This window comes from Lissotriton vulgaris, chromosome 12, assembly GCF_964263255.1.
Source record: "Lissotriton vulgaris chromosome 12, aLisVul1.2, whole genome shotgun sequence".
Classification (NCBI taxonomy): Eukaryota; Metazoa; Chordata; class Amphibia; order Caudata; family Salamandridae; genus Lissotriton; species Lissotriton vulgaris.
In genome coordinates, this window is record NC_141700.1 from 20,886,178 (window position 1) to 20,912,161 (window position 25,984).

The window sequence follows — 25,984 nt, forward strand, 5'->3', positions numbered from 1 at the left end:
CCGACCCGACGAGCCATCGAGAAAGGACGCGCATGTTCGCGGACTCCGCGTTGGGAGACCGGGAGGTGGCCACGGCGGTGCCCGTCCTCCTGCACTCGCCGGCTGCCGTCGGTCGGGTCAGGTGAGACTGCTTGCGACAGTCAGCGCTGCTAGATTTGACTCTTAAGGCCAAACTTAGACTTTGTCACAACGGGGATTAGCGGGAGCGATACCGGAATGTCGCCTCCTTTATCAAATAGGGAATAACCAGCCCCAGTAGAAGGGAAAGAGGGACGCACACTGACCGTAAGGGACTGTGGATAATATTATTAAGTGTGTTGTCTCCATGTGTGTGTGTTAATATTAAAATCCTACTTGTTAACCCCTTACTCGCTGCGTGAATGTTCACGCTGTGCTGGGGTTTTATTGAGTGGGTGGGATTCGGACAGCCCCTGGCCGTCGTCAGCACATGCCCACCGTGACGTCGGACGGCAAGGGGTTAAATAAAGGCAAGCATTTGACCGAACAATCCGCGGACTGCGGTTACAGTTTGATTTCAGAGTCTTGCACCTGTGGGTGCCTCGCACCGACCTCTCCCTCGAGGAGCCTTGGACTGCTCAACCCGCACTGCCACTGAGAGTCAAGCGCCTAAGCGGCTGCCCTTGGCCCAGCCCCTCAGGGGCCACAGCAGGCGGGCCCTGGGACAGCAGGAATAAAAAGCCACAACACTCACGGTTGGTCCCAGTCACGTACTGCTTGGCCCCGTGGCCCTCTGAAGGGGGTTGTGACTGATGTAAATGTTCTTGAACTAAAAGGCGAATGTTTTCAGGTCAGTACATTATTGTTTAGTTCATGGCCGCGGACAGTAGTCTTCTCATTCTTGGCTATTCCCTGCAGCCCTGGAATCCGGGCAGTTTCGTCTAACACTGCCCTCTGCTCCTCGAACACTCCAGGAAGCAGAGAAAAAGCTTCACTGCTCAGCTCTACTCTAAAGCGCCAGTGAGTTAGAAAATGACCCCTCTCCAAAACAGCACATCGCAGCAGGGGGCGTAGCTATCATTGGTGCAGCAGGTGCAGTAGCACCGGGGCCAATGGGGTGAAGGGCCCTCTGCACCACAGTCCTAGCAGTATTTTGAAGTGGGACCATTCTCTGTCAAAATACAGAAATACAGACTTCAGACACAGCTCACGGTGAAGGCCAACACGCAGGAGGAGGAAATATATCCAGATAAAGGGCAACCCACCCCACTAAAGGGGGAGGACAAGCCACCCAGAGAGCACTAAAGGCGGAAGAACACCCCCACCCTAGAGCACTACAGGGGCAGGAACAAGCCCCCCCCCCACCCTAGAGCACTAAAGGGGCAAGAACAAGCTCCCCCCAGAGCACTGAAGGGGCAGGACGAAGCCCCCCCCCCCGAGAGCACTAAAGGGGCAGGAACACCCCCCACCCTAGAGCACTACAGGGGCAGGCAGAAGCCCCCCCACCCTAGGGTCCTACCTCGGTGGTCGCTGTCCGGAAGCCCCCGGTCCTCCTTCATGGCCAGTTGAGACTGGAGGCCAAGCACCCCCGAGAGCGCCAGCAGCCCAGAGGCACCCCCCATGCTCGCCAGCTGCATGCCCGCATGGGGGGCCATGGGTATCGAAGGGGTGTGATGCGAGAGGTGGTGCGCCTGCAGCTGGTGCTGTGAGGGGAAAGAAAAGGACAGTTTAGACAACGGTCTGCCCACTCTCTCTCGAGGTCAAAGCGCAAGCAGGGCTGGGGCAGGAGACTGGCCCAAGGGTGGGTGCGGACGAGTGAGGGGGCATCAGCACAGGGGCCAGCGGCGAGACGGGCATGCATGATCTGGACGGATGGGCAAGGAGACAGGACCCAAGGGAGGCAGGGGAGCGAGCAGGGCTGGTGCACCAATGAGAGAAAACACAACACAGGCAGAAATAGGCCACGTGGGGCAGGACACAGAACAGGATGGGCAGAAGCGATGCATGGACCTGGCACAGCTGGTTCAGGGCAGGACCCTGTGGGGCAGACTATGGGTGCAGCCGCAACTGATGGGCAGGACATGGGTGGCACAAGTGGGAGAAAAGCAAGACTAGTGCGGAGCAGAAATGTCCTACTTTTGTGGTACATGGAGGGCTCAGCAGGTTTTTTTTTAGGAAAAAAACAAATTGGGTGCTGAAAATGTATACAGGGGGTCAACGTACCCCAATTGCGGCGTTCAGCTCGGTCATGGTTACCTGCTTGGCCCTCTCCACCGCCTGGAGTACCTGCTGTTGGTGCTGAGGAGAGAGAGAGAGAGAGAGAAGAGATGGGTGAACACCGCTCGGCAGCTTGGGCGACCAACATCCCCCCCCACCCCTCAGACTGTGAGGCGACCACGAACCCCAACCCATCCCAAACTCTGCTTCAACTGACTGAAGAACTCCTTCGGGGTTTAGTGGGAAGGGGGGCGAAACCCCCTACATCAACCTGGAGCACTCAAACTCACAAAGGACCCCTCAAAACACTCCCAGAAGACCCCCTCCTGCTCCCAAACAAAGGTCTAGAGGGAACTTACTCATGACCGCCACAAACACCAATGTGGGACCCACCCCCTCCTCATTACACTCAGGACTGCCTCATGGGGAACAGACCAACAAGAAAACTAGACACAATTACAAACTACAGACACCAGCATGCACCAGGGCTGAGCTATAGAAGCCCCACTGTGCTCACCTCCTGGGACAGAAAGGGGACAATCTGGGCACAGATGGCATTCAGTCGCTTGGCGATCTCAGTCTGAAAAAGAAGAACATGGCATAAGAACACACGAGAACGAATGAAAAGAGTAACGCAGGCATGACCTCCTAAAGGAGGCTGCAAGGCATGACTGATGCAACCCCTGATAGGCCTCATTCTCCTGCCCCCTGCACTCACCCCACTATGCTCCCTCCTCGCTCCATCTGGGAAAACCCCTCTAAGAAGCACCGAGGTGGAGTTCAGAACAGGATTGTGTGCACAGGGGGTGTGCAGTGAGCGTAGCATGTACATGGACACGGGTAAGGAGAGGTGTGTGGGTGAGTGCATGCTCGCTGGAAGCGGCAGCGAGAGGCACCTTCACATTCTCGAGGTAGGGGGAAGTGTTGATGCACTCACAGCCCAACCGAGGACACCATGTCTGGCGAAGGCGGTGGACCACACACGGGTTCTATCCAGATGCCCAGTGGCGCTGCGTACTGGTGGCGAAGGCGGTGGACCACACACGGGTTCTATCCAGATGCCCAGTGGCGCTGCGTACTGGTGGGGAAGGCGGTGGAATCCACACATTGGTTCTATCCAGATGCCCAGTGGCGCTGCGTACTGGTGGGGAAGGCGGTGGAATCCACACATTGGTTCTATCCAGACACCCAGTGGCACTGCGCAGTGGTGGGGAAGGCGGTGGAATCCACACATGGGTTCTATCCAGATGCCCAGTGGCGCTGCGCACTGGTGGGGAAGGCGGTGGAATCCACACACGGATTCTATCCAGACACCCAGTGGCGCTGCGTACTGGTGGGGAAGGCGGTGGAATCCACACATGGGTTCTATCCAGACACCCAGTGGCGCTGCATACTGGTGGGGAAGGCGGTGGAATCCACACATGGGTTCTATCCAGACACCCAGTGGCGCTGCGTACTGGTGGGGAAGGCGATGGAATCCACACACTGGTTCTATCCAATCACCCAGTGGCGCTGCGTACTGGTGGGGAAGGCGGTGGAATCCACACATTGGTTCTATCCAGACACCCAGTGGCGCTGGGCAGTGGTGGGGAAGGTTGTGGAATCCACACATGGGTTCTATCCAGACACCCAGTGGCGCTGCGTACTGGTGTGGAAGGCGGTGGAATCCACACACTGGTTCTATCCAGACACCCAGTGGCGCTGCGTACTGGTGGGGAAGGTGGTGGAATCCACACACAGGTTCTATCCAGACACCCAGTGGCGCTGCGTACTGGTGGGGAAGGCGGTGGAATCCACACATGGGTTCTATCCAGACACCCAGTGGCGCTGCGCAGTGGTGGGGAAGGCGGTGGAATCCACACATTGGTTCTATCCAGACACCCAGTGGCGCTGCACAGTGGTGGGGAAGGCGGTGGAATCCACACATGGGTTCTATCCAGACACCCAGTGGCGCTGCGCAGTGGTGGGGAAGGCGGTGGAATCCACACACAGGTTCTATCCAGATGCCCAGTGGCGCTGCGCATTGGTGGGGAAGGCGGTGGAATCCACACATGGGTTCTATCCAGACACCCAGTGGTGCTGCGCAGTGGTGGGGAAGGCGGTGGAATCCACACATGGGTTCTATCCAGACACCCAGTGGCGCTGCACAGTGGTGGGGAAGGCGGTGGAATCCACACACAGGTTCTATCCAGACACCCAGTGGCGCTGCACAGTGGTGGGGAAGGTGGTGGAATCCACACACAGGTTCTATCCAGACACCCAGTGGCGCTGCGTACTGGTGGGGAAGGCGATGGAATCCACACACTGGTTCTATCCAATCACCCAGTGGCGCTGCGTACTGGTGGGGAAGCCGGTGGAATCCACACACTGGTTCTATCCAGAGCCCCAGTGGCGCTGCGCACTAGTGGCGGAGGCGGTGCCAATGGCCCCAGAGTCTATCAATTTACTCTAGTGATGTAAGTGAAAAAATACAGGGGGAAATCAGCTTTCCCCACACAGCTATTAACTGAAAAGCAGGGCCAATCCAGGCAAAAAAAAACGAGACTTCTAAGTGTAACATATATAATTTTATAATGGTGTTATTTACGTCTGCGCTCTGCTGTCAGTCTCACGCTGTGGCATCCCATGATGTGCCCTCTCTGACCTCACCAAGGCAGACAGTGCCCAAGCGATGCACGTCGGTGCAAGCATGGCACAGTGCTGTGGGCATGCAAGCGATGGCTTGATGCTACAGCGCATGTCAGTGCGAGCATGGCACACTGCTGTGGGGCATGCAAGCGATGCATGATGCACCGCACGAGGGTGCAAGCATGGCACAGTGCTGTGGGCATGCAAGCGATGGCTTGATGCTACAGCGCATGTCAGTGCAAGCATGGCACAGTGCTGTGGGGCATGCAAGCTATGGCTTGATGCTACAGTGCATATCGGTGCAAGCATGGCACAGTGCTGTGGGCATGCAAGCGATGGCTTGATGCTACAGCGCATGTCAGTGCAAGCATGGCACAGTGCTGTGGGCATGCAAGCGATGCATGATGCTGCACCGCACGAGGGTGCAAGCATGGCACAGTGCTGTGGGCATGCAGGCGATGGCTTGATGCTACAGCGCATGTCAGTGCAAGCATGGCACAGTGCTGTGGGGCATGCAAGCGATGCATGATGCTGCACCGCACGTCGGTGCAAGCATGGCACAGTGCTGTGGGCATGCAGGCGATGGCTTGATGCTACAGCGCATGTCAGTGCAAGCATGGCACAGTGCTGTGGGCATGCAAGCTATGGCTTGATAATACAGTGCATATCGGTGCAAGCATGGCACAGTGCTGTGGGGGTGTGCAAACAAGGCACGATGCTGCACCGCACGTCTGTGCAAGCATGGCACAGTATTGTGAGGATAAAGTGATGGCATGATGCTACAGCGCGCTTCAGTGGAGGCATGGCATGGTGCTGTGGGGCGTGCAAGCGATGCATGATACTGCTCCACACCGTCTGTGCACGCATGGCACAGTGCTGTGGGGCGTGCAAGCGATGCATGATACTGCACCACACCGTCTGTGCAAGCACAGCACTACACTGGTTCTATCCAGACACCCAGTGGCGCTGCATACTGGTGGGGAAGGCGGTGGAATCCACACATTGGTTCTATCCAGACACCCAGTGGCACTGCGCAGTGGTGGGGAAGGCGGTGGAATCCACAATGGGTTCTATCCAGATGCCCAGTGGCGCTGCGTACTGTTGGGGAAAGCGGTGGAATCCACACACTGGTTCTATCCAGACACCCAGTAGCGCTGCGTAATGGTGGGGAAGGTGGTGGAATCCACACACGGGTTCTATCCAGACACCCAGTGGCGCTGCGTACTGGTGGGGAAGGCGGTGGAATCCACACATGGGTTCTATCCAGACACCCAGTGGCGCTGCGCAGTGGTGGGGAAGGCGGTGGAATCCACACATTGGTTCTATCCAGACACCCAGTGGTGCTGCGCACTGGTGGGGAAGGCGGTGGAATCCACACATGGGTTCTATCCAGACACCCAGTGGCGCTGCGCAGTGGTGGGGAAGGCGGTGGAATCCACACATGGGTTCTATCCAGACGCCCAGTGGCGCTGCGCAGTGGTGGGGAAGGCGGTGGAATCCACACACGGGTTCTATCCAGATGCCCAGTGGCGCTGCGCATTGGTGGGGAAGGCGGTGGAATCCACACATGGGTTCTATCCAGACACCCAGTGGTGCTGCGCAGTGGTGGGGAAGGGGGTGGAATCCACACATGGGTTCTATCCAGACACCCAGTGGCGCTGCGTACTGGTGGGGAAGGCGGTGGAATCCACACACTGGTTCTATCCAGACACCCAGTGGCGCTGCGTACTGGTGGGGAAGGTGGTGGAATCCACACACGGGTTCTATCCAGACACCCAGTGGCGCTGCGTACTGGTGGGGAAGGCGGTGGAATCCACACATGGGTTCTATCCAGACACCCAGTGGCGCTGCACAGTGGTGGGGAAGGCGGTGGAATCCACACATGGGTTCTATCCAGACACCCAGTGGTGCTGCGCAGTGGTGGGGAAGGCGGTGGAATCCACACATGGGTTCTATCCAGACACCCAGTGGCGCTGCGCAGTGGTGGGGAAGGCGGTGGAATCCACACATTGGTTCTATCCAGACACCCAGTGGCGATGCGCAGTTGTGGGGAAGGCGGTGGAATCCACACATGGGTTCTATCCAGACACCCAGTGGCGCTGTGTACTGGTGGGGAAGGCGGTTTAATCCACACATGGGTTCTATCCAGACACCCAGTGGCGCTGCGCAGTGGTGGGGAAGGCGGTGGACTCCACACACTGGTTCTATCCAGATGCCCAGTGGCGCTGCGTACTGGTGGGGAAGGCGGTGGAATCCACACTTGGGTTCTATCCAGACACCCAGTGGCGCTGCGTACTGGTGGGTAAGGCGGTGGAATCCACACATGGGTTCTATCCAGACACCCAGTGGCGCTGCGCAGTGGTCGGGAAGGCGGTGGAATCCACACACAGGTTCTATCCAGACACCCAGTGGCGCTGCATACTGGTGGGGAAGGCGGTGGAATCCACACATGGGTTCTATCCAGACGCCCAGTGGCGCTGCGTACTGGTGGGGAAGGCGGTGGAATCCAGACATGGGTTCTATCCAGACACCCAGTGGCGCTGCACAGTCAATCAATCAATCAATCAGTGACACTTATAAAGCGCGCTACATACCCGTGGGGTCTCAAGGCGCTGGGGGGGGGGGGGAGCCGCTACTGCTCGAACAGCCAGGTCTTCAGCTTCTTCCTGAAGGAGAGGTGGTCTTGGGTCAGGCGCAGGTCGGTCGGGAGGGAGTTCCAGGTCTTGGCGGCCAGGTGGGAGAAGGACCTTCCTCCTGTAGTCGCTCTTCGGATGCGGGGGACGGCGGCGAGGGCGTGGTTGGCTGATCGGAGGTGGCGTTTGGGAGCGTAGAAGTTGACTCGGCTGTTGAGGTAGCTCGGGCCTTGGTCGTGTAGGGCTTTGTGTGCGTGGGTGAGGAGGCGGAAGGTGATTCTTTTGTTGACGGGGAGCCAGTGAAGGTCTCGCAGATGTCCGGAGATGTGGCTGGTTCGTGGGATGTCGAGGATGAGTCTGGCTGAGGCGTTCTGGATCCGCTGGAGTCTCTTCTGGAGCTTGGCGGTGGTCCCGGCGTAGAGGGCGTTGCCGTAGTCCAGTCGGCTGGTGACGAGGGCCTGGGTGACGGTCTTCCTGGTCTCGGTGGGGATCCACCAGAAGATCTTCCGTAGCATGCGTAGGATGTTGAAGCATGCCGAGGAGACGTTGTTGACTTGCCTGGTCATGGAGAGGGAGGAGTCCAGGATGAAGCCCAGGTTGCGTGCATGGTCTGTCGGTTTGGGTGCGGTGCCCAGGGCGGGAGGCCACCAGGAGTCGTCCCAGGCGGAGGGAGAGGAGCCCAGGATGAGGACCTCCGTCTTGTCCGAGTTCAGTTTCAGGCGGCTGGTCGTCATCCACTCGGCTACCTCTTTCATCCCTTCGTGCAGGTTGGCTCTGGCGGCGGCGGGGTCGTTGGTCAGGGAGAGGATCAGCTGGGTGTCGTCGGCGTAGGAGATTATGCTGAGGTTGTGTTTGCGTACAATGGCCGCGAGGGGGCTCATGTAGACGTTGAAGAGGGTGGGGCTCAGAGATGATCCTTGGGGGACGCCGCAGATGACTTCGGTGGCCTCTGACTTGTACGGTGGTAGGCGGACTCTCTGTGTTCTCCCGTCGAGGAAGGAGGTGATCCACTCCAGCGCCTTGTCCTGGATTCCGACGTTGCTGAGGCGCCGTACTAGGGTGCGGTGGCAGACCGTGTCGAATGCTGCGGAGAGGTCTAGGAGGATGAGGGCCGCTGTTTCTCCATTGTCCATCAGGGCTCGGATGTCGTCGGTGGCGGCGATGAGGGCGGTCTCGGTGCTGTGGTTGGCTCGGAAGCCGGACTGTGAGGGGTCGAGGGATCCGTTCGTCTCGAGGAAAGCGGCCATCTGCTTGTTGACGGTCTTCTCGATGACTTTGGCTGGAAACGGGAGGAGCGAGATGGGGCGGTAATTCTTGAGGTCGGTGGGGTCCGCTGTTGGTTTCTTGAGTAGGGCGCTGAGTTCGGCGTGTTTCCAGCTCTCGGGGAAGATGGTGGTGTCGAGGGATGTGTTGATGATGTCTCGCAGGTGGGGTGCGATGACAGCGTCGGCTTTGTTGAAGACGTGGTGAGGGCAGGGGTCGGTCGGTGATCCGGAGTGGATGGAGTTCATCGTGCGGATGGTGTCTTCGGTGCTGATCGGGGTCCAGGCGTGGAGGGTGGTGGTGGGGGGTGGTTGTTCGGTCATGGTGTGCGTTGGTTGGTTGTTGAAGCTGTTGTGTATGTCCGCGATCTTGTTGTGGAAGTATGAAGCCAGGGAGTTGCAGAGGTCTTGCGATGGGGTGATGTCGTTGTTTCCTGCGCTGGGGTTGGAAAGCTCTTTGACGATGTTGAAGAGTTCCTTGCAGTTGTGTGCGTTGTTGTCCAACCGGTCCTTGAATGCTGTTTTCTTGGCGGCGCGGATCAGCTGGTGGTGTTTCCGGGTGGCAAGTTTGAAGGAGGTCCTGTTGTCCGGTGTCGGTTCCCTTCTCCAGACTCTCGAGGGCTCGGCAGTTCTTCTTGGAGCTCTTGAGTTAGTCGGTGAACCATGGGGCTTTCTTGCTGCCGGGTCTGCTGGGCGGGGTCCTCAGTGGGGCGAGTTCGTCCGCGCAGTTGCTGATCCACTTCGTGAGGTTGTCGGCGGCCTGGCTGGGGTTCGCTGAGCTGGCCGGAGGGTGCTGGCTCAGGGAGGTGGCGAGCTGGTCTGCTGTGATCTTGTTCCAGCTTCTGCGGGCGGTCTGTTGCTGGTGGTGGTGGGTCGTTGTTTTCTTGAAGGTGAAGTGGACGCAGCTGTGGTCCGTCCATTGAAGCTCTGTGGTGTGGCTGAAGTTGATGTCCTTGCTGGATGAGAAGACAGCGTCGAGTGTGTGTCCGGCGAGGTGGGTGGGGGTGGACACTAGTTGCTTGAGTCCCAGGTTGGTGAGGTTGTCGAGCAGGGTGCTGGTGTTGCGGTCGTTGTTGTTCTCCAGATGGAAGTTGAGGTCTCCCAGGAGGATGTAGTCAGCGGAGGGGAGGGCATGTGGGCTGACGAAGTCGGCGATGTCCTCGCTGAATTGTGTGCGTGGTCCAGGGGGTCGGTAGATCAGGGTGCCTCTGAGGGTGGTGTTCGGGTTGGTGTGGATCTGGAAATGCAGGTGTTCGGCGGTGGTCAGGGAGTTGTCGGTGCTGGTCGTGAGACGGATGGTGCTCCTGTGGATGATGGCGATGCCTCCTCCCATCTGGTTGGCGTTTCGGTCCCTCCGGACGATCTTGTAGCCCTCTGGGATGGCGATGGCGATGTCGGGAGCTGAAGAGGCGTTCATCCAGGTCTCCGTGAGGAAGGCAACGTCTGGAGCTGTGGTGTCGAGGAGGTTCCAGAGTTCGATGGCATGTCTGTGGATGGAGCGGGTGTTGAGCAGGATGCACTTGAGGTGGGTACTGCTGGTGTTCGGCTTGGTGGGTGCTGGTGCGAGGCAGGTCCGGATGCAGGTGAACTTGCAGGCGTGGCAGCTGAAGGGTGGGGGGGAAGGTGGTGGAATCCACACACAGGTTCTATCCAGACACCCAGTGGCGCTGCGTACTGGTGGGGAAGGCGATGGAATCCACACACTGGTTCTATCCAGACACCCAGTGGTGCTGCGCAGTGGTGGGGAAGGCGGTGGAATCCACACATGGGTTCTATCCAGACACCCAGTGGCGCTGCACAGTGGTGGGGAAGGCGGTGGAATCCACACACAGGTTCTATCCAGACACCCAGTGGCGCTGCACAGTGGTGGGGAAGGTGGTGGAATCCACACACAGGTTCTATCCAGACACCCAGTGGCGCTGCGTACTGGTGGGGAAGGCGATGGAATCCACACACTGGTTCTATCCAGACACCCAGTGGCGCTGCGTACTGGTGGGGAAGGCGGTGGAATCCACACACTGGTTCTATCTAGATGCCCAGTGGCGCTGCGCACTAGTGGCGGAGGCAGTGCCAATGGCCCCAGAGTCTGTCAATTTACTCTAGTGATGTAAGTGAAAAAATACAGGGGGAAAAATCAGCTTTCCCCACACAGCTATTAACTGAAAATCAGGGCCAATCCAGGCAAAAAAAAAACGAGACTTCTAAGTGTAACATATATAATTTTATAATGGTGTTATTTACATCTGCGCTCTGCTGTCAGTCTCACGCTGTGGCATCCCATGATGTGCCCTCTCTGACCTCACCAAGGCAGACAGTGCCCAAGCGATGCACGTCGGTACAAGCATGGCACAGTGCTGTGGGCATACAAGCGATGCACGATGCTGCACCGCATGTCGGTGCAAGCATGGCACAGTGCTGTGGGCATACAAGCGATGGCTTGATGCTACAGCGCATCTCAGTGCAAGCATGGCACAGTGCTGTGGGGCATGCAAGCGATGCATGATGCTGCACCGCACGAGGGTGCAAGCATGGCACAGTGCTGTGGGCATGCAAGCGATGGCTTGAAGCTACAGCGCATGTCAGTGCAAGCATGGCACAGTGCTGTGGGGCATGCAAGCGATGCATGATGCTGCACCGCACGTCGCTGCAAGCATGGCACAGTGCTGTGGGCATACAAGCGATGGCTTGATGCTACAGCGCATGTCAGTGCAAGCATGGCACAGTGCTGTGGGGCATGCAAGCGATGCATGATGCTGCACCGCACGAGGGTGCAAGCATGGCACAGTGCTGTGGGCATGCAAGCGATGGCTTGATGCTACAGCGCATGTCAGTGCAAGCATGGCACAGTGCTGTGGGGCATGCAAGCGATGCATGAAGCTGCACCGCACGTCGGTGCAAGCATGGCACAGTGCTGTGGGCATGCAGGCGATGGCTTGATGCTACAGCGCATGTCAGTGCAAGCATGGCACAGTGCTGTGGGCATGCAAGCTATGGCTTGATGCTACAGTGCATATCGGTGCAAGTATGGCACAGTGCTGTGGGGTGTGCAAACAAGGCATGATGCTGCACCGCACGTCTGTGCAAGCATGGCACAGTGTTGTGAGGATCAAGTGATGGCATGATGCTACAGCGCACTTCAGTGCAGGCATGGCATGGTGCTGTGGGGCGTGCAAGCGATGCATGATGCTAAAGTGCATATCGGTGCAAGTATGGCACAGTGCTGTGGGGTGTGCAAACGATGCATGATGCTGCACCGCACGTCTGTGCAAGCATGGCACAGTGTTGTGAGGATAAAGTGATGGCATGATGCTACAGCGCACTTCAGTGCAGGCATGGCATTGTGCTGTGGGCATGCAAGCGATGCACGATACTGCTCCACACAGTCAGTGCAAGCATGGCACAGTGCTGTGGGCATGCAAGCGATGGCTTGATGCTACAGTGCATATTGGTGCAAGCATGGCACAGTGCTAAGGGGCGTGCAAACAATGAATGATGCTGCACCGCATGTCTGTGCAAACATGGCACAGTGCTGTGGGGCGTGCAAGTGATGGTACGATGCTACAGCATTATGCCTATAAAGCAGACAAGTTTGCAAGAATACCCCATCTGGGATGAGAAACAGGCGTCATCACAGAAGAGAAAGCTTGGGTTACACATAAATGGCCTTTATTAATCAAAAGCATCCACAGCACCGAAAATCTACAGGCTTCCAAAAACAACATAAGGCTCTACCAATCCATCTTACAGCCTGTTTTATCCAGTAAATCTACCACCACAACATGTGTTTGTAGATCCCTTTCTACACCTGTTGGTCCGTGTATACATATGTCTGTACAAGACACAGAGCACTTAAGAAGTCAAGAGAATTTAACAAGCATTAAAAATGCAATAAGTCTCGCAATTGTTTTAGTTAGAGCTATTGGCATTGGAAATTACAATTTTTTTTACCTATGTGTTAACAGGAACGTTTTGAGAAACTTGGTGTATACTTAAGAGGTAAATTTGCCAGAAAAATGTACAAGATGCTTCCTTAGAAGCTAAAGTAAGAAAAAAAAGCTTAGGTACAATCATTACAATGATGACCTCGTGTGTGCTGGTCGGCCGCTGGGGTGCGGTGCGAGAATGCACAACCTGCACTCGCCCCCCATCACGATAAACCCTTGCATCAAAGGTGTCCAGGCCATTCCAGTGCTGCCCTCGACAAACCTGTCCGCCGACCGCATGAGAAGCGGCCACCCCTGTTGCCGCATGTACTTTTGCCTTACTTTGTAACCTTTAACTGTGTTAGACGTCGCGCCACAATGTGACCACTTGCGTTACCTAGTACCTGCGACAAGCACACACCCAGGGTGAAATAACCATCCACATGCGGCAACTTCGTCATGAACCTAACCAACAATCTAAATCTGTTTAATTTGCGGTTGGCCAGTGGTAAACGCCAATATCCATACTGTAAAAACGCTGCGTGTGCTACTCCATCTCGTCCCTCAGCAATGCAAGTTCCTCGGTAAAAAACCAACATCCGCAAGGGATAAACTTGTATTATGGCTCCGTACATCCAAACAAACTATATGAATCGGTCTAAGTCGTAGGTGGCAAAAGAGAATAAACATGAATCAATTTTTAGTGCTCTCAAAACATCGAAATAAAACCTCAATATAACACCCAGTGGTGCGGACAGCCTTGTGTAAACGCTGCCTTGAACGCCACCTGTACAATTTGCCTAAATTTGTGGGCGATACATAATCAATTATCATTGGACTACCCGTCCCATAAGGGAGCGAACCGCAACTTTGTTTTTATGACTGCTGCACCGTGACCGCTTGAGCTCCATCGTACATGAAACGAAAAAAAAAAAACTTGGTGTAAGTAGTCATCAGCATGTGGGCATGAGTAAAACAACCTCATACCTCAAACACTATAAAACGCTTTAAATGGTGGCCTGGAGATTGCTGCTTTTAGCGCCGCACATAAACAATGCCCCCCAGTTGCACCACAGAAGGCCCCCATCGGCCATCCGGTGCACTGGGAACCAGCCATGGCTCCTTGGCAAGCAGCAATTGGAAATCTACTGGGGCGTGTGGGGAAGAAATCCCAACTAACCTTACAACAACTTGGCTCTATTCTGGACCCAGCAAAACGCCCGACAAACCACGGCGTGTTCAACGGTTGAACAACCTAACAAAACTGCGTGCCTGTCGTCAAGGGTGGTGGGAAAGAGCGCGTACGGACTAGTCAAAGGAGACAGTGTAACGCCACATGTGAAAGATCCAGTCTGGGTGGGCGGGACCAAAAGTGGACAGGGCGGAAACAAGGAGGGACTAAAAAGCCTCCTTCACAATAGAAAGCCAGCGTTTAGCCTGAAGTATGACGTAAGCCAATGGGAAGAAGGGACAGAGCTTCAAGTCTCCTTCTGAAAGCGTATTGATGACAATAAGCCTCACAGAGTGAGGAGCGCACGCGCGCTCCAGCGCTAGGTCTGCGAGACCTAAAAACTGATGTAATCCTACGTTGGCCGCATGTGACATGTATGTACTCACTGATACCCGTATATTGGTTCCTCATTCTAAGACAAGACCAAAAACCAATTTCAGATTCCTCCGCGTGTCAAAAGAAAAGTAATAAACATTGCCATTAACCCTGGATTCCCAGACTGCTTTAGTGCCTTGGCGGGAGTAGTAAGCGCTACATAAAGGGAATTACAACATAATACAAAGTAGGGTTGTAAATCCCAGAGTGGAATATAATGAGGGGACCAAACGAAGGTACAAAAGAAATGATCAACCTTCAACCGATGACGCAATCTCATACCACAATTATTTCAAATGGCAACAAGCACTGGCAAAGCCAATGGGTCTTACTTTTAAGAGTTAGAGCTATTGACGGTGTAAATGACAATGTACTCACCCATGTGTTATGGAGTGGAGTAGATGTACGTGGAGTGGAATTAGGTTGGATTGGAACTGCTAGTTGTGGAATTGTGTGGTGTGGATTTGTGTAGTGGAATTATGTGACATGGTGTGCAATGGAATTATGTGGATAGTAATTATGGTATTTAGTGTACTGAAATTATGTGGAGTGGGATTGTGTGTCGTGGAGCGTAATTATGTGGAATGGAATTTATTTATTTAGTTAGTTATTTGGAGTTTTAGTATAGTGCTTACAAGACTCGAGGGTATCAGAGCGCTTAACAGCATACATGTATAGAAACATAAACATTAGAAGACAGTGAGTAGCATCTAGAGTTCTGGAGGTCAAAAAGATCGCTGTGGAGGGGTATGTAGTGGGGTTTAATTATGTGCAGTGCTGTTGAATTTTGTGACATGATGTGGAATACTGTGGTGTGGATTGGATGTATCTGGTGTGTTGTGTATTTGTGATGTTGAGTTGAATTTGATGGTTTGATGTTGAATAATGTGGTGTGGAATGGAAATGTGTTTAGCTGAATTGTGCTCTGTGGAACGGAGTGAAATTGTGCTGATTTGTGGCTCTGAAGTGCCCCAACACCAACAGCCGACGAGGATTAAGTAACACAATGAAAAGATGCCAATAAAAATTAAAACTTAGATTACAGCTTTCTGTACACTTTGTATGCTTCATAAGAACTGATCAGTCAGGGCATCAAAGCTGGTGCCAGGGCGCATTTGGTACCCAGAATCACCGCTGCTGGTGCCAGGGCGTGGAGGAGCCCAGAACCATCATCAGTGCATCCAAGACAGTGCCAGGGCACAGGAGGTGCCCAGAGCCACCGTGTCAGTGGATCAAGCTAGTGCCAAGGCGCAGAGGTACCCAGGACCGTCAGCGCATCAAAGTTAGTGCCAGCGCATCAAAGTGCCCAGCGGCATTGCCAGCGCATCAAAGTGCCCAGCGGCATTGCCAGCGCATCAAAGTGCTCAGCGGCGCTGCCAGCGCATCAAAGTGCTCAGCGTCGCTTCCAGCGCATCAAGGTGCCCAGCGTCCCCTAGAGCGTCAAAGGTGAACTTGCCCTCCACATAAGAAGGCACAAGCCGCCTTTCACAGGAGCCTCTTACCCAGCCCGCGGGTCAGGGCGGCCAGCCCTCTGAGGTCCTTGATTGGGTGGGCACACGTTCCAGGCATTAAAGCAGGCCACTATTTGTGGGCGCAAAATCCAGCATTGACCAGTGCGATGCCAAGTGACTGCAGTGCCCCACCACACACCCTTCATTCCAGAGTCTCAGCGCCTTAGTGGGCAAACCAGTGCCAATGCCCGCTCCATCTCCTGTGCCAACCCCCAGCTGAAGAGCTTTGAGAACTAGAACCCTCTTGACCTCCAGAGTCTGCCAGTGAAGCCGCCAGGCCCTGCCAAGCCAGAACGCAATTCACGACTCGCACGCTGTGCCAAGCCTCGCTGGCACAGACGGCAATTTTCTCTTTGGAGAGAAAAAAGAGCGAACGCAGCCTGGTCGCGGAGAGGAATTGCGTGTCCTCGCCATCCAGATCTGTGCCAGCTTTAAGTTCTTTGAACTACACATTGGGGCATCAGGGAGACAGTGGTCGTTCTGATGCCAGACCACGCGCAGTGCCAGCCAAATGTCGCTTCGGTGTGCAGGGGTGCCAGGCAGCTATTGACGACTTCCTGCCAGTAAGAATCGAGCCAAGCTTTGTCGATGGATGGCGGCTTTGCTCATTCTGACCCTCGAGAATGTACCCAGGACTTGTGCCAACCGAGCCGGCCCTTGGCAGACAAGAGCTGGAGTCACAGCACCCTCCCCCAGACGCCCCTACTCCAAGCTGTCAGTGGCCGCCAGGGGAGCCACCAGGCCTGTGCTACCCCAGCCTTCCGCAGGATTCATGCCCATCGCCCCAGAGTGAGCAGGTGAGGGGTAAGAACACTTGCGTCAAAGGAGCCGGTGGGCGAGGCGACGGCGCCGCCCCACAAGGGCATTTCACAGCCCGAGAGGGGTAGACCCACGCTGCCAACTGCGCCAGGGGAACAGGGCCTGCTCAGGGGTTTATCCTTTTCACGAACAAGGACGGGCCAGGATGGCCATGGAGGCACCCTGACCCATGCTATCAAGGACCCGTTACTGCGGGAGGCCTGGAACACCGCCCAGGTCACTTCTAAAACTGGAGCCTCACCAGGGGATCTACTGATGGGCGTGATCTGGCAGCGACCCGGTGCAGGGCCTCGTGGCGCTTCAGACGAGTCCACAAACGCATCCTGATTCAGCAAGGGCGCCATCCGGTACTGTGTGTGATGAATCGGAATCACTTCGGTACACTTGAGTAGTTGACAACCAGATTCATAATCTGACGCAAGACCAGGCGCACCCCTGGGACTGAAAGCCCCTCACAGACCCCGCATGCACCACCAGCCTCATCACTGGAGCCCGAGAGTCCCTCACAGACCCCGCATGCAGCACCAGCCTCATCACTGGAGACGTAGAGCCACTGACTGACTCTAGCCAATCGATCATAATACGCGAGCATGCTGATTACAACAATTTGATGCCCAAGTGTTTCTACAATGCAACTAAGAAAAGGATTTACAAAATAGGATTAGATTATAGCTCTCATTACGCCCTGAGGAAGCCCGAGGCCAGAAGGCCAATGTGAAGGGGCGAAACACGTGTTGCCCTGAGGAAGCCCCATGCCAGAAGGCCAATGTGAAGGGGCAAAACACGTGTTGCCTTGAGGAAGCCCCAGGCCAGAAGGCCAATGTGAAGGGGCGAAACATGTTTTGGCTGTTGAATGCTGTTTTTTTCATCACTAGGATCTATTGATCCGCCTTTGTTTTGCATGAATCAAATCTCAAAGAGTTAAACATCTAAAATTCAAAAAGAAAGCAAAAAATGTGATTTTTTCCTTAAAAAAAGTGATTACAATCACATGTTCAGGCATATCCTAAAGTTCTGCACTAGTAATGGGGAAGGGGTCCCTCATTGACAAGAACAAGTCACCTTCACCAGATATGCTCCATTAACGCAGGATTGCCGAGGATCCGGACCCATTACCCCCTTTCTCTGACCCAGCAAGAGAATTAACACAACAAAGTACAATTACCTCGGTGTGTGGTTTAGCGAAAATGGCACACCAGCAGAACAAGTGGGAGCTCTTAAAAGAAAGGTGCCGTCATTAAGTATGGGGTTGGTGCCGTCATTAAGTATGGGGTTGGTGCCGCCATTAAGTATGGGGTTGGTGCCGCCATTAAGTATGGGGTTGGTGCCGCCATTAAGTATGGGGTTGGTGCCGCCATTAAGTATGGGGTTGGTGCCGCCATTAAGTATGGGGTTGGTGCCGCCACCATTAATGTATGGGGTTGGTGCCGCCACCATTAATGTATGGGGTTGGTGCCGCCACCATTAATGTATGGGGTTGGTGCCGCCACCATTAATGTATGGGGTTGGTGCCGCCACCATTAATGTATGGGGTTGGTGCCGCCATTATTGTATGGGGTTGGTGCCGCCATTAATGTATGGGGTTGGTGCCGCCATTAATGTATGGGGTTGGTCAACTGAATAGCGCCTCGGTGGCCCCCATCCTAGGGGGAATGAAGGCGACGCTTCTCCCAGCGCTACAATGTGGCCACCACGCTTATGCAGGGGCTCTACACTCCGCCTTGGAGCAAATAAACCAACAGTCGAGATACACACGTCGTTCAAGGTTAAGGCTAGACTGGGCCTAGCGAATCAATCATTAGATTGCAAGCCGCCATGCTGGAATTCAATATCAGGTCTAGGAAGGCGCCTACGAGCTCACTGAAGAGCCACCTGAAATTCATATTTCAAGCTCCAAGTAATCCTTGGTACAACCAAGTAACGGGTGCTTTGGTGTCCCTCCAGCTTGAGGAAGCAGCCCTACAAGCTGGGGACCTATCATTTACCGCCTGGAAAAAAGCAATCAAACAGCAACTGATGGAGACCTCAAGGGAGCAAGACCTACTATCAGCGGCGATGGTACAGCCCCTGAATGACACCTACCTCGTGGGGAAGCAGCCAGCCTATTTTTTGTAAGCCATAAACTCTGAAGCGAGCAGGCAGATACTGTCCATTTTATTTATTTAAGAAGCTTATAAAGCGCACAGCTACCCCCAGAGGGGGTGTCCCGGCGCTAACTGATTACATGCTAAGAGAGGAATATAGCTTAAAGAGTAGTAAACAGCCAAGTTTTGAGTTCGCGTCGGAACAATGGTTTCGACTCACAGAACCTCAGATCCAAAGGGAGGCTGTTCCAGAGTTTAGCTGCAAGTACTCCGAACGCTCTGCCCCCACTCCAGGCGACGACTTGTGCTCCCAATGGAAGACTGGATTCCAGCCTGGGTTGGGCGAGGAGGTAAAAGAGACTGAATTTTAAGTCATTACAAGCACGAAGCGTTGCCGCAGCCGCTCTGCTATTGCCCACTGTACACCATCAAAGGAGGTTGTTGCTTAACCGGGTCTTCTTGTTCCTAGCGGCGTGCACATGCAAAGATGCTTCTTCAACCTGCTTTAAGAACTTTGCTTCATGGGTGCTGGCAAGATGCTCCAAATTTTGTCAAAACACTCCGTAAACAACTCTCCTCGCTCACCGCGGCCGCACCATGCAACAAGCAAGGGCAAAACCAAATAACAAAGTACGTAGTACCCGTCAGGAAGGACAAGAGGTAAAGGGAGATGCCAAACTTGGGGTCCAAAGGATCCCGATACGCTCTTCCAGGATGTGGCCAAACCCCAGCACGTGAGGCTGGGTCCCATCGCAGGACGGGTTCCCGGCGACTGGCTCACTACTTTTATGGCTCAACTGCCTTAGTAAAGCACCGACTGCCCACTGCAACTGCACGCTGGTCCTTTGCACATTGCAATTTGAATACTTAACAGGTAACACCATCAAGATTCATCTATGCGCTAATCTCGATACGGACTGTAGAAGGAGAAGAGATACAGACACTCGAAGCGTCTCGGCGCTCTACTCACAGGTAACACCATCAAGATTCATCTATGCCCTCATCTCGATACGGACTGGCAGCCTTCTGCGCTCTACTCACAGGATACAGAGACACTTGTGCTGAAGCCTGGGGGGGGGGGCGGGGCAATAACTAACGAGGGTCACACACCCCTGCAGAGGGGGGGCATTAAGTCACCACAGCACAGGGGTCTCGGGTGGGAGTCACTCTGTCTTGGGAGTCATTGCCCGCGGCCCATGTGAGTAGCAGTCAATCTCTAGGTGTGGGGCAGTCAGTGGTTCGGGTCACAGGTGGGGGAGGGTCAGTGTCTGGGTGGAGGGCAGTCAGGGGTCCAGGAGAGGAGCAGCCAGGGGTCCCTGTTCCAGGTGGAGGGCAGCCAGCGGTCCTGCTCTGAGGGAGAGGGGTCACTTGTCCTGGTTCCAGGTGGGGGGCAGTCAGTGTTCCAGGTGGTGGGGCAGTCAGTGTTCCAGGTGGGGGGGCAGTCCAGGGCAGATGTGCCAACCCTCTGGTTGGGTCTGTTTCTAGCAGCTGCCAGACAGCCCCCCCCCACAGATACAATCTCGTGCCCGAGGGCTCCCTCACGAGCCTTGACAGAACGAGATTGAACTCCCTGCCCCCCCCCCTTCCTTTGGTGTTAATTGACACGCCCCCCCTCGCCCCTCATCAGGGGCCCTGGGCAGCGGCAGGGCTCACTAACAGCCAGCAATCAGGGGGGGGCGGGACTGAGGGGGGGCTGAGAGGGGACTGGGGGGGAGGGGCTGAGGGGGGACTGGTGGGGGAGGGGCTCAGGGGGAGGCTAGAGGAGGCGCGGTATGGAGGGAAGATGGACGAATGTGGAACAAGAGAAAGATGCAGAGGAGAGCGGCGGGGGCTGGGGAGGGGGGGATGGAGAGGGAGAGGGCGGGCAACGGAGCGGCCCCATCCAGACACGGGGGACCGGCTGAACCCCGGAAATCTCTGCCGATACAGGCAGAGCACACACTCACCCGCTCCAGACACGGGGGGGGCCAGGCTGCGCCCCCCGCCCCCCGCACCTGTGCGATACAGGAAGCTGGGTAGGTCTGCCTAGAGACGGGGATATCTGGCGTGGCTGACTGTGGCCCCTAGGCACGGATACACAATGGCCTGGGCGGGTTCTGCCTAGAGGCCTGGATAAACAGGGACCGGCGGGTTCTACCTAGAGGCCTGGATACACAGGAGCCTGGGTGGGTTCTGCCCCTAGGCCTGGATACACAGGGGCCTCCTGGGTGGGTTCTGGTGGGTTCTGCCCCTAGGCCTGGATAAACAGGGGCCTCCTGGGTGGGTTAAGCCCCTACGCCTGGATACACAGGGGTCTGTGTGGGTTCATTCCCTTGGCCTGGATACACAGGGCTCTGGGTGGGTTCATTCCCTTGGCCTGGATACACAGGGCTCTGGGTGGGTTGCGCCCCTAGGCCTGGATGCACAGGGGCCTCCTGGGTGGGTTTGGACCCTAGGCCTGGATGCACAGGGGCCTCCTGGGTGGGTTCTGCCCCTAGGCCTGGATACACAGGGGCCTGTGTGGGTTCTGCCCCTAGGCCTGGATACACAGGGGCCTGGGTGGGTTCTGCCTAGAGGCCTGGATACACAGGGGCCTGGGTGGGTTCTGCCTAGAGGCCTGGATACACAGGGGCCTCCTGGGTGGGTTCTGCTCCTAGGCCTGGATACACAGGGGGCTGGGTTGGTTCTGCCCTTAGGCCTGGATACACAGGGGCCTCCTGGGTGGGTTCTGCCCCTAGGCCTGGATACACAGGGGTTTGGGTGGGTTCAGCCCCTAAGCCTGGATACACAGGGGTCTGGGTGGGTAACACCCCTAGGCCTGGATGCACAGGGGCCTGGGTGGGTTATACCCCTAGGCCTGGATACAAAGGGGCCTCCTGGGTGGGTTCTGCCCCTAGGCCTGGATACACAGGGGTCTGGGTGGTTTCATTCCCTAGGCCTGGAAACACAGGGGCCTCCTGGGTGGGTTCTGGTGGGTTCTGCCCCTAGGCCTGGATAAACAGGGGCCTCCTGGGTGGGTTAAGCCCCTACGCCTGGATACACAGGGGTCTGTGTGGGTTCATTCCCTTGGCCTGGATACACAGGGCTCTGGGTGGGTTCATTCCCTTGGCCTGGATACACAGGGCTCTGGGTGGGTTGCGCCCCTAGGCCTGGATGCACAGGGGCCTCCTGGGTGGGTTTGGACCCTAGGCCTGGATGCACAGGGGCCTCCTGGGTGGGTTCTGCCCCTAGGCCTGGATACACAGGGGCCTGTGTGGGTTCTGCCCCTAGGCCTGGATACACAGGGGCCTGGGTGGGTTCTGCCTAGAGGCCTGGATACACAGGGGCCTGGGTGGGTTCTGCCTAGAGGCCTGGATACACAGGGGCCTCCTGGGTGGGTTCTGCTCCTAGGCCTGGATACACAGGGGGCTGGGTTGGTTCTGCCCTTAGGCCTGGATGCACAGGGGCCTCCTGGGTGGGTTCTGCCCCTAGGCCTGGATACACAGGGGTTTGGGTGGGTTCAGCCCCTAGGCCTGGATACACAGGGGTCTGGGTGGGTAACACCCCTAGGCCTGGATGCACAGGGGCCTGGGTGGGTTATACCCCTAGGCCTGGATACAAAGGGGCCTCCTGGGTGGGTTCTGCCCCTAGGCCTGGATACACAGGGGTCTGGGTGGTTTCATTCCCTAGGCCTGGAAACACAGGGCTCTGGGTGGGTAACGCCCCTAGGCCTGGATGCACAGGGGCCTGGTTGGGTTCCGCCTCTATACCTGTATACAGAGGGGCCTGGGTGGGTTCTGCCCCTAGGCCTGTATACACAGGGGCCCGGTGGGTTCTTCCCCTAGACCTGGATACACATGGGCCTGGATGGGTTCTGCCCCTAGGCCTGGATTCACAGGGGCCTGGTTGGGTTCTGCCCCATGGCCTGTATACACAGGGGCCCGGTGGGTTCTTCCCCTAGGCCTGGATACACAGGGGCCTGGGTGGGCTCTGCACCTAGGCCTGGATACACAGGGGCCTGGGTGGGTTCTGCCCCTAGGCCTGGATACACAGGGGCCTGGGTGGGTTCTGCCCCTAGGCCTTTATACACAGGGGCCCGGTGGGTTCTTCCCCTAGACCTGGATACACAGGGGCCCGGTGTGGGCTCTGCACCTAGGCCTGGATACACAGGGGCCTGGTGTGGGCTCTGCATCTAGGCCTGGATACACAGGGGCCTGGGTGGGTTCTGCCCCTAGGCCTGAATACACAGGGGCCTGGGTGGGTTCTGCCCCTAGGCCTGGATACACAGGGGCCTGGGTGGGTTCTGCCCCTAGGCCTGGATACACAGGGGCCTGGGTGGGTTCTGCCCCTAGGCCTGGATACACAGGGGCCTGGGTGGGTTCTGCCCCTAGGCCTGTATACACAGGGGCCTGGGTGGGTTCTGCCCCTAGGCCTGTATACACAGGGGCCCGGTGGGTTCTGCCCCTAGGCCTGTATACACAGGGGCCTGGTGTGGGCTCTGCATCTAGGCCTGGATACACAGGGGCCTGGGTGGGTTCTGCCCCTAGGCCTGAATACACAGGGGCCTGGGTGGGTTCTGCCATTAGGCCTGTATACACAGGGGCCCGGTGGGTTCTGCCCCTAGGCCTGTATACACAGGGGCCTGGGTGGGTTCGGCCCCGAGGCCTGGATACACAGGGGCCTGGTGTGGGCTCTGCACCTAGGCCTGGATACACAGGGGCCTGGGTGGGTTCTGCCCCTAGGCCTGTATACACAGGGGCCCAGTGGGCTCTGCCCCTAGGCCTGTATACACAGGGGCCTGGGTGGGTTCGGCCCCTAGGCCTGGATACACAGGGGCCTGGGTGGGTTCTGCCCCTAGGCCTGTATACACAGGGGCCTGGGTGGGTTCTGCCATTAGGCCTGTATACACAGGGGCCCGGTGGGTTCTGCCCCTAGGCCTGTATACACAGGGGCCTGGGTGGGTTCTGCCCCGAGGCCTGGATACACAGGGGCCTGGGTGGGTTCGGCCCCGAGGCCTGGATACACAGGGGCCTGGTGTGGGCTCTGCACCTAGGCCTGGATACACAGGGGCCTGGGTGGGTTCGGCCCCGAGGCCTGGATACACAGGGGCCTGGTGTGGGCTCTGCACCTAGGCCTGGATACACAGGGGCCTGGGTGGGTTCGGCCCCTAGGCCTGGATACACAGGGGCCGGCGGGTTCTGCCTAGAGGCCTGGATACACAGGGGCCCGGTGGGTTCTGCCTAGAGGCCTGTATACACAGGGGCCTGGGTGGGTTCGGCCCCTAGGCCTGGATACACAGGGGCCTGGGTGGGTTCGGCCCCTAGGCCTGTATACACAGGGGCCTGGGTGGGTTCGGCCCCTAGGCCTGGATACACAGGGGCCTGGGTGGGTTCCCGGTCTGGTCTCCTGAGCTCCGGTCCCTCGATGCCACCCCCTGCTGGCGCCTCCCCGCATATTTTTGTTCCGTTTTTCACCCGAGACAAACGAGGAATTCAGTGTTTTGGAAACACTCCTGCCTGGGCCCGTTGTAAATGCCCGGGGAATGTGATCACCAGCACCCCCCTTTCTCTTCAGTGCCCCCCCCCCCCCCCGGCTGGGGGTGAGAGGGGTGGGGGGGTGGAGTGCAGGCAGACCACAGGAGACCCCACCCGTGGGAAAAAGTGACGGCCGCCCTCCCCGGCACAACACAGACCGCTCTCATCAGGGGCAGCGCCCCCCTCCGAACCCCAGAAGACAGGCTGAGGTGCCCCCTCAACCGGCCCCCTTTTTATTATTATAGTTGTATTTATTTATAACGTTTCCTATAGCGCTAGCTAGACCCGTGGGTATCGGAGCGCTTTACAAGCACAAGGAAAAGAAAAGGCTGCACTACATCACAGGACATGAGGAGGTATAAAGATATAAGCAAAGACATCACACTTACGCATGCAGTGAAGGAGCGAAAAACGCAGGTGGTTGGAACAGCCAGATCACCCCCATCACCCATGGGTCTATTGAGGTCTTCGTTGGTTGGCCGTGCCCCCTCCGCGCAGACCACCCAACGGTGCCCTCTCCTCTGAGACGGCCCCGGGAGCTCCCTCCTCAGAGGCCGTCCAGGGGACAGCGCCTCCTGCTGGCCTCTCCGCTTGGACCCAGACCCCGCCGAGGAGGCGCTCCCGGCTCCAGCTCTCCGTGGGTGACAGCAGCGTTCGTTTTCACTCACTTTTCGGTTCCAACAATCCATCTCCACCGAGTCCAGTGCCAGACCAGTTACAACTGGTCTGCTCCAAAAGGGGAGTCCTTGGGTGCACTTTGAAGGTCGCCCGATTGAGCCAGCTGAGGATCAGTGCTTAAATTGAGCTGGTGGGTTCCAGCACTGGGCACCGGCACTTAATTGTCCACACTGGTAAGCACGACAGTCTGCCACATGGTGGCGCTGTGTCTAATTTTGAGATCAGCACAACAACAGTGTTGATGAAGTTAATATACATTAAAAACAAGGAAGACCTGCTGCTCTGCCCATTATTATGGCTTTGGGTGGCCTGGAATGGTGGATAGGTGGTATGTTGGCACTGCCATTGGCACCACTGAAAGGGTGGGTCTGCCCTGGCATGTAGGAGGCATGGTGGCTCCGCTGAGATTCATTTAAGCCTTCCATCCATCACTTTTTTTGTATACTTTAGCGTGTCGCCCTACGTAGGACGGGGATGCCCAGATGTGGGTGCGTGTCCCGTGCACCCCGTCACTGCAACCAAGCTGTACCGGTTGATGAGCCTGAAACTAGGGTGAAACCGGTCCTCGGAAGCTTGTTTCCGGTCCAGGGAAGACATGGCTTGGCAGCTAGGGCTGGACTGTTCCCATGAGGCGCAGGGTCAAGGCTGATTTGCATATGGCTGGCTTGAATCCAGTGGTGCAGTGAGCAGGGACCTGGGCAGACCCGTCCCACTTAGTTGAAAATCTATGAAAACCTTTTACAGCGGTGCTAAACAACAAGAATGCTTTTACTTGTTTACAGGAAATCTCCCAGTGTAGCCTCCAGGTACTACACTGTGGAGGAAGAGTAATCTGAAAGTAATCTACCGGTCATTTTACTAAAAAGCCCGTTCAAAGTGTATGTACTGAATTTCCAAAGCATTGCATTTTTTAGTAACAGTACTGGAATCAAAACAAAAGTGCTTATACAATTGTAATTCAAACTGTATTACAACTGCATTACTACTGTGAAAGTATGCATTACATACCGGTGCTAAGCTTGCTTGCTTCTAGAATTTAAATGGCTAAAAGAATATTTTTATACAAAACCAATTGGTCTGAAGGTCAGTCTTTGAGTGTGTGATATCATTTGCTGACTGAGTGTGAGCAACAAATACTTCAGTGTCCTGTGATGAAGCCTCACTGCTCGACCA

At 56.2% G+C, this 25,984-nt stretch overlaps 1 protein-coding gene across 4 annotated transcripts in view; it reads right to left on the minus strand.

The window, feature by feature from the left end:
- The window catches only part of LOC147673082 (transducin-like enhancer protein 1), a 190,306-nt gene that overhangs the window by 49,248 nt on the left and 115,074 nt on the right, over positions 1 to 25,984 (minus strand). For 3 of the 4 annotated variants that reach the window (XM_086946770.1, XM_086946769.1, XM_086946768.1), the window contains exons 6-8: positions 2,693 to 2,755; positions 2,182 to 2,256; positions 1,478 to 1,661 (exon numbers count right to left, since the gene is read on the minus strand). In XM_086946770.1, coding sequence (XP_086802896.1) covers positions 1,478 to 1,661; positions 2,182 to 2,256; positions 2,693 to 2,755 — 322 coding nt within the window. The remainder of the gene's footprint in view (positions 1 to 1,477; positions 1,662 to 2,181; positions 2,257 to 2,692; positions 2,756 to 25,984) is intronic. The other variant, XM_086946771.1, reaches the window with a different exon arrangement.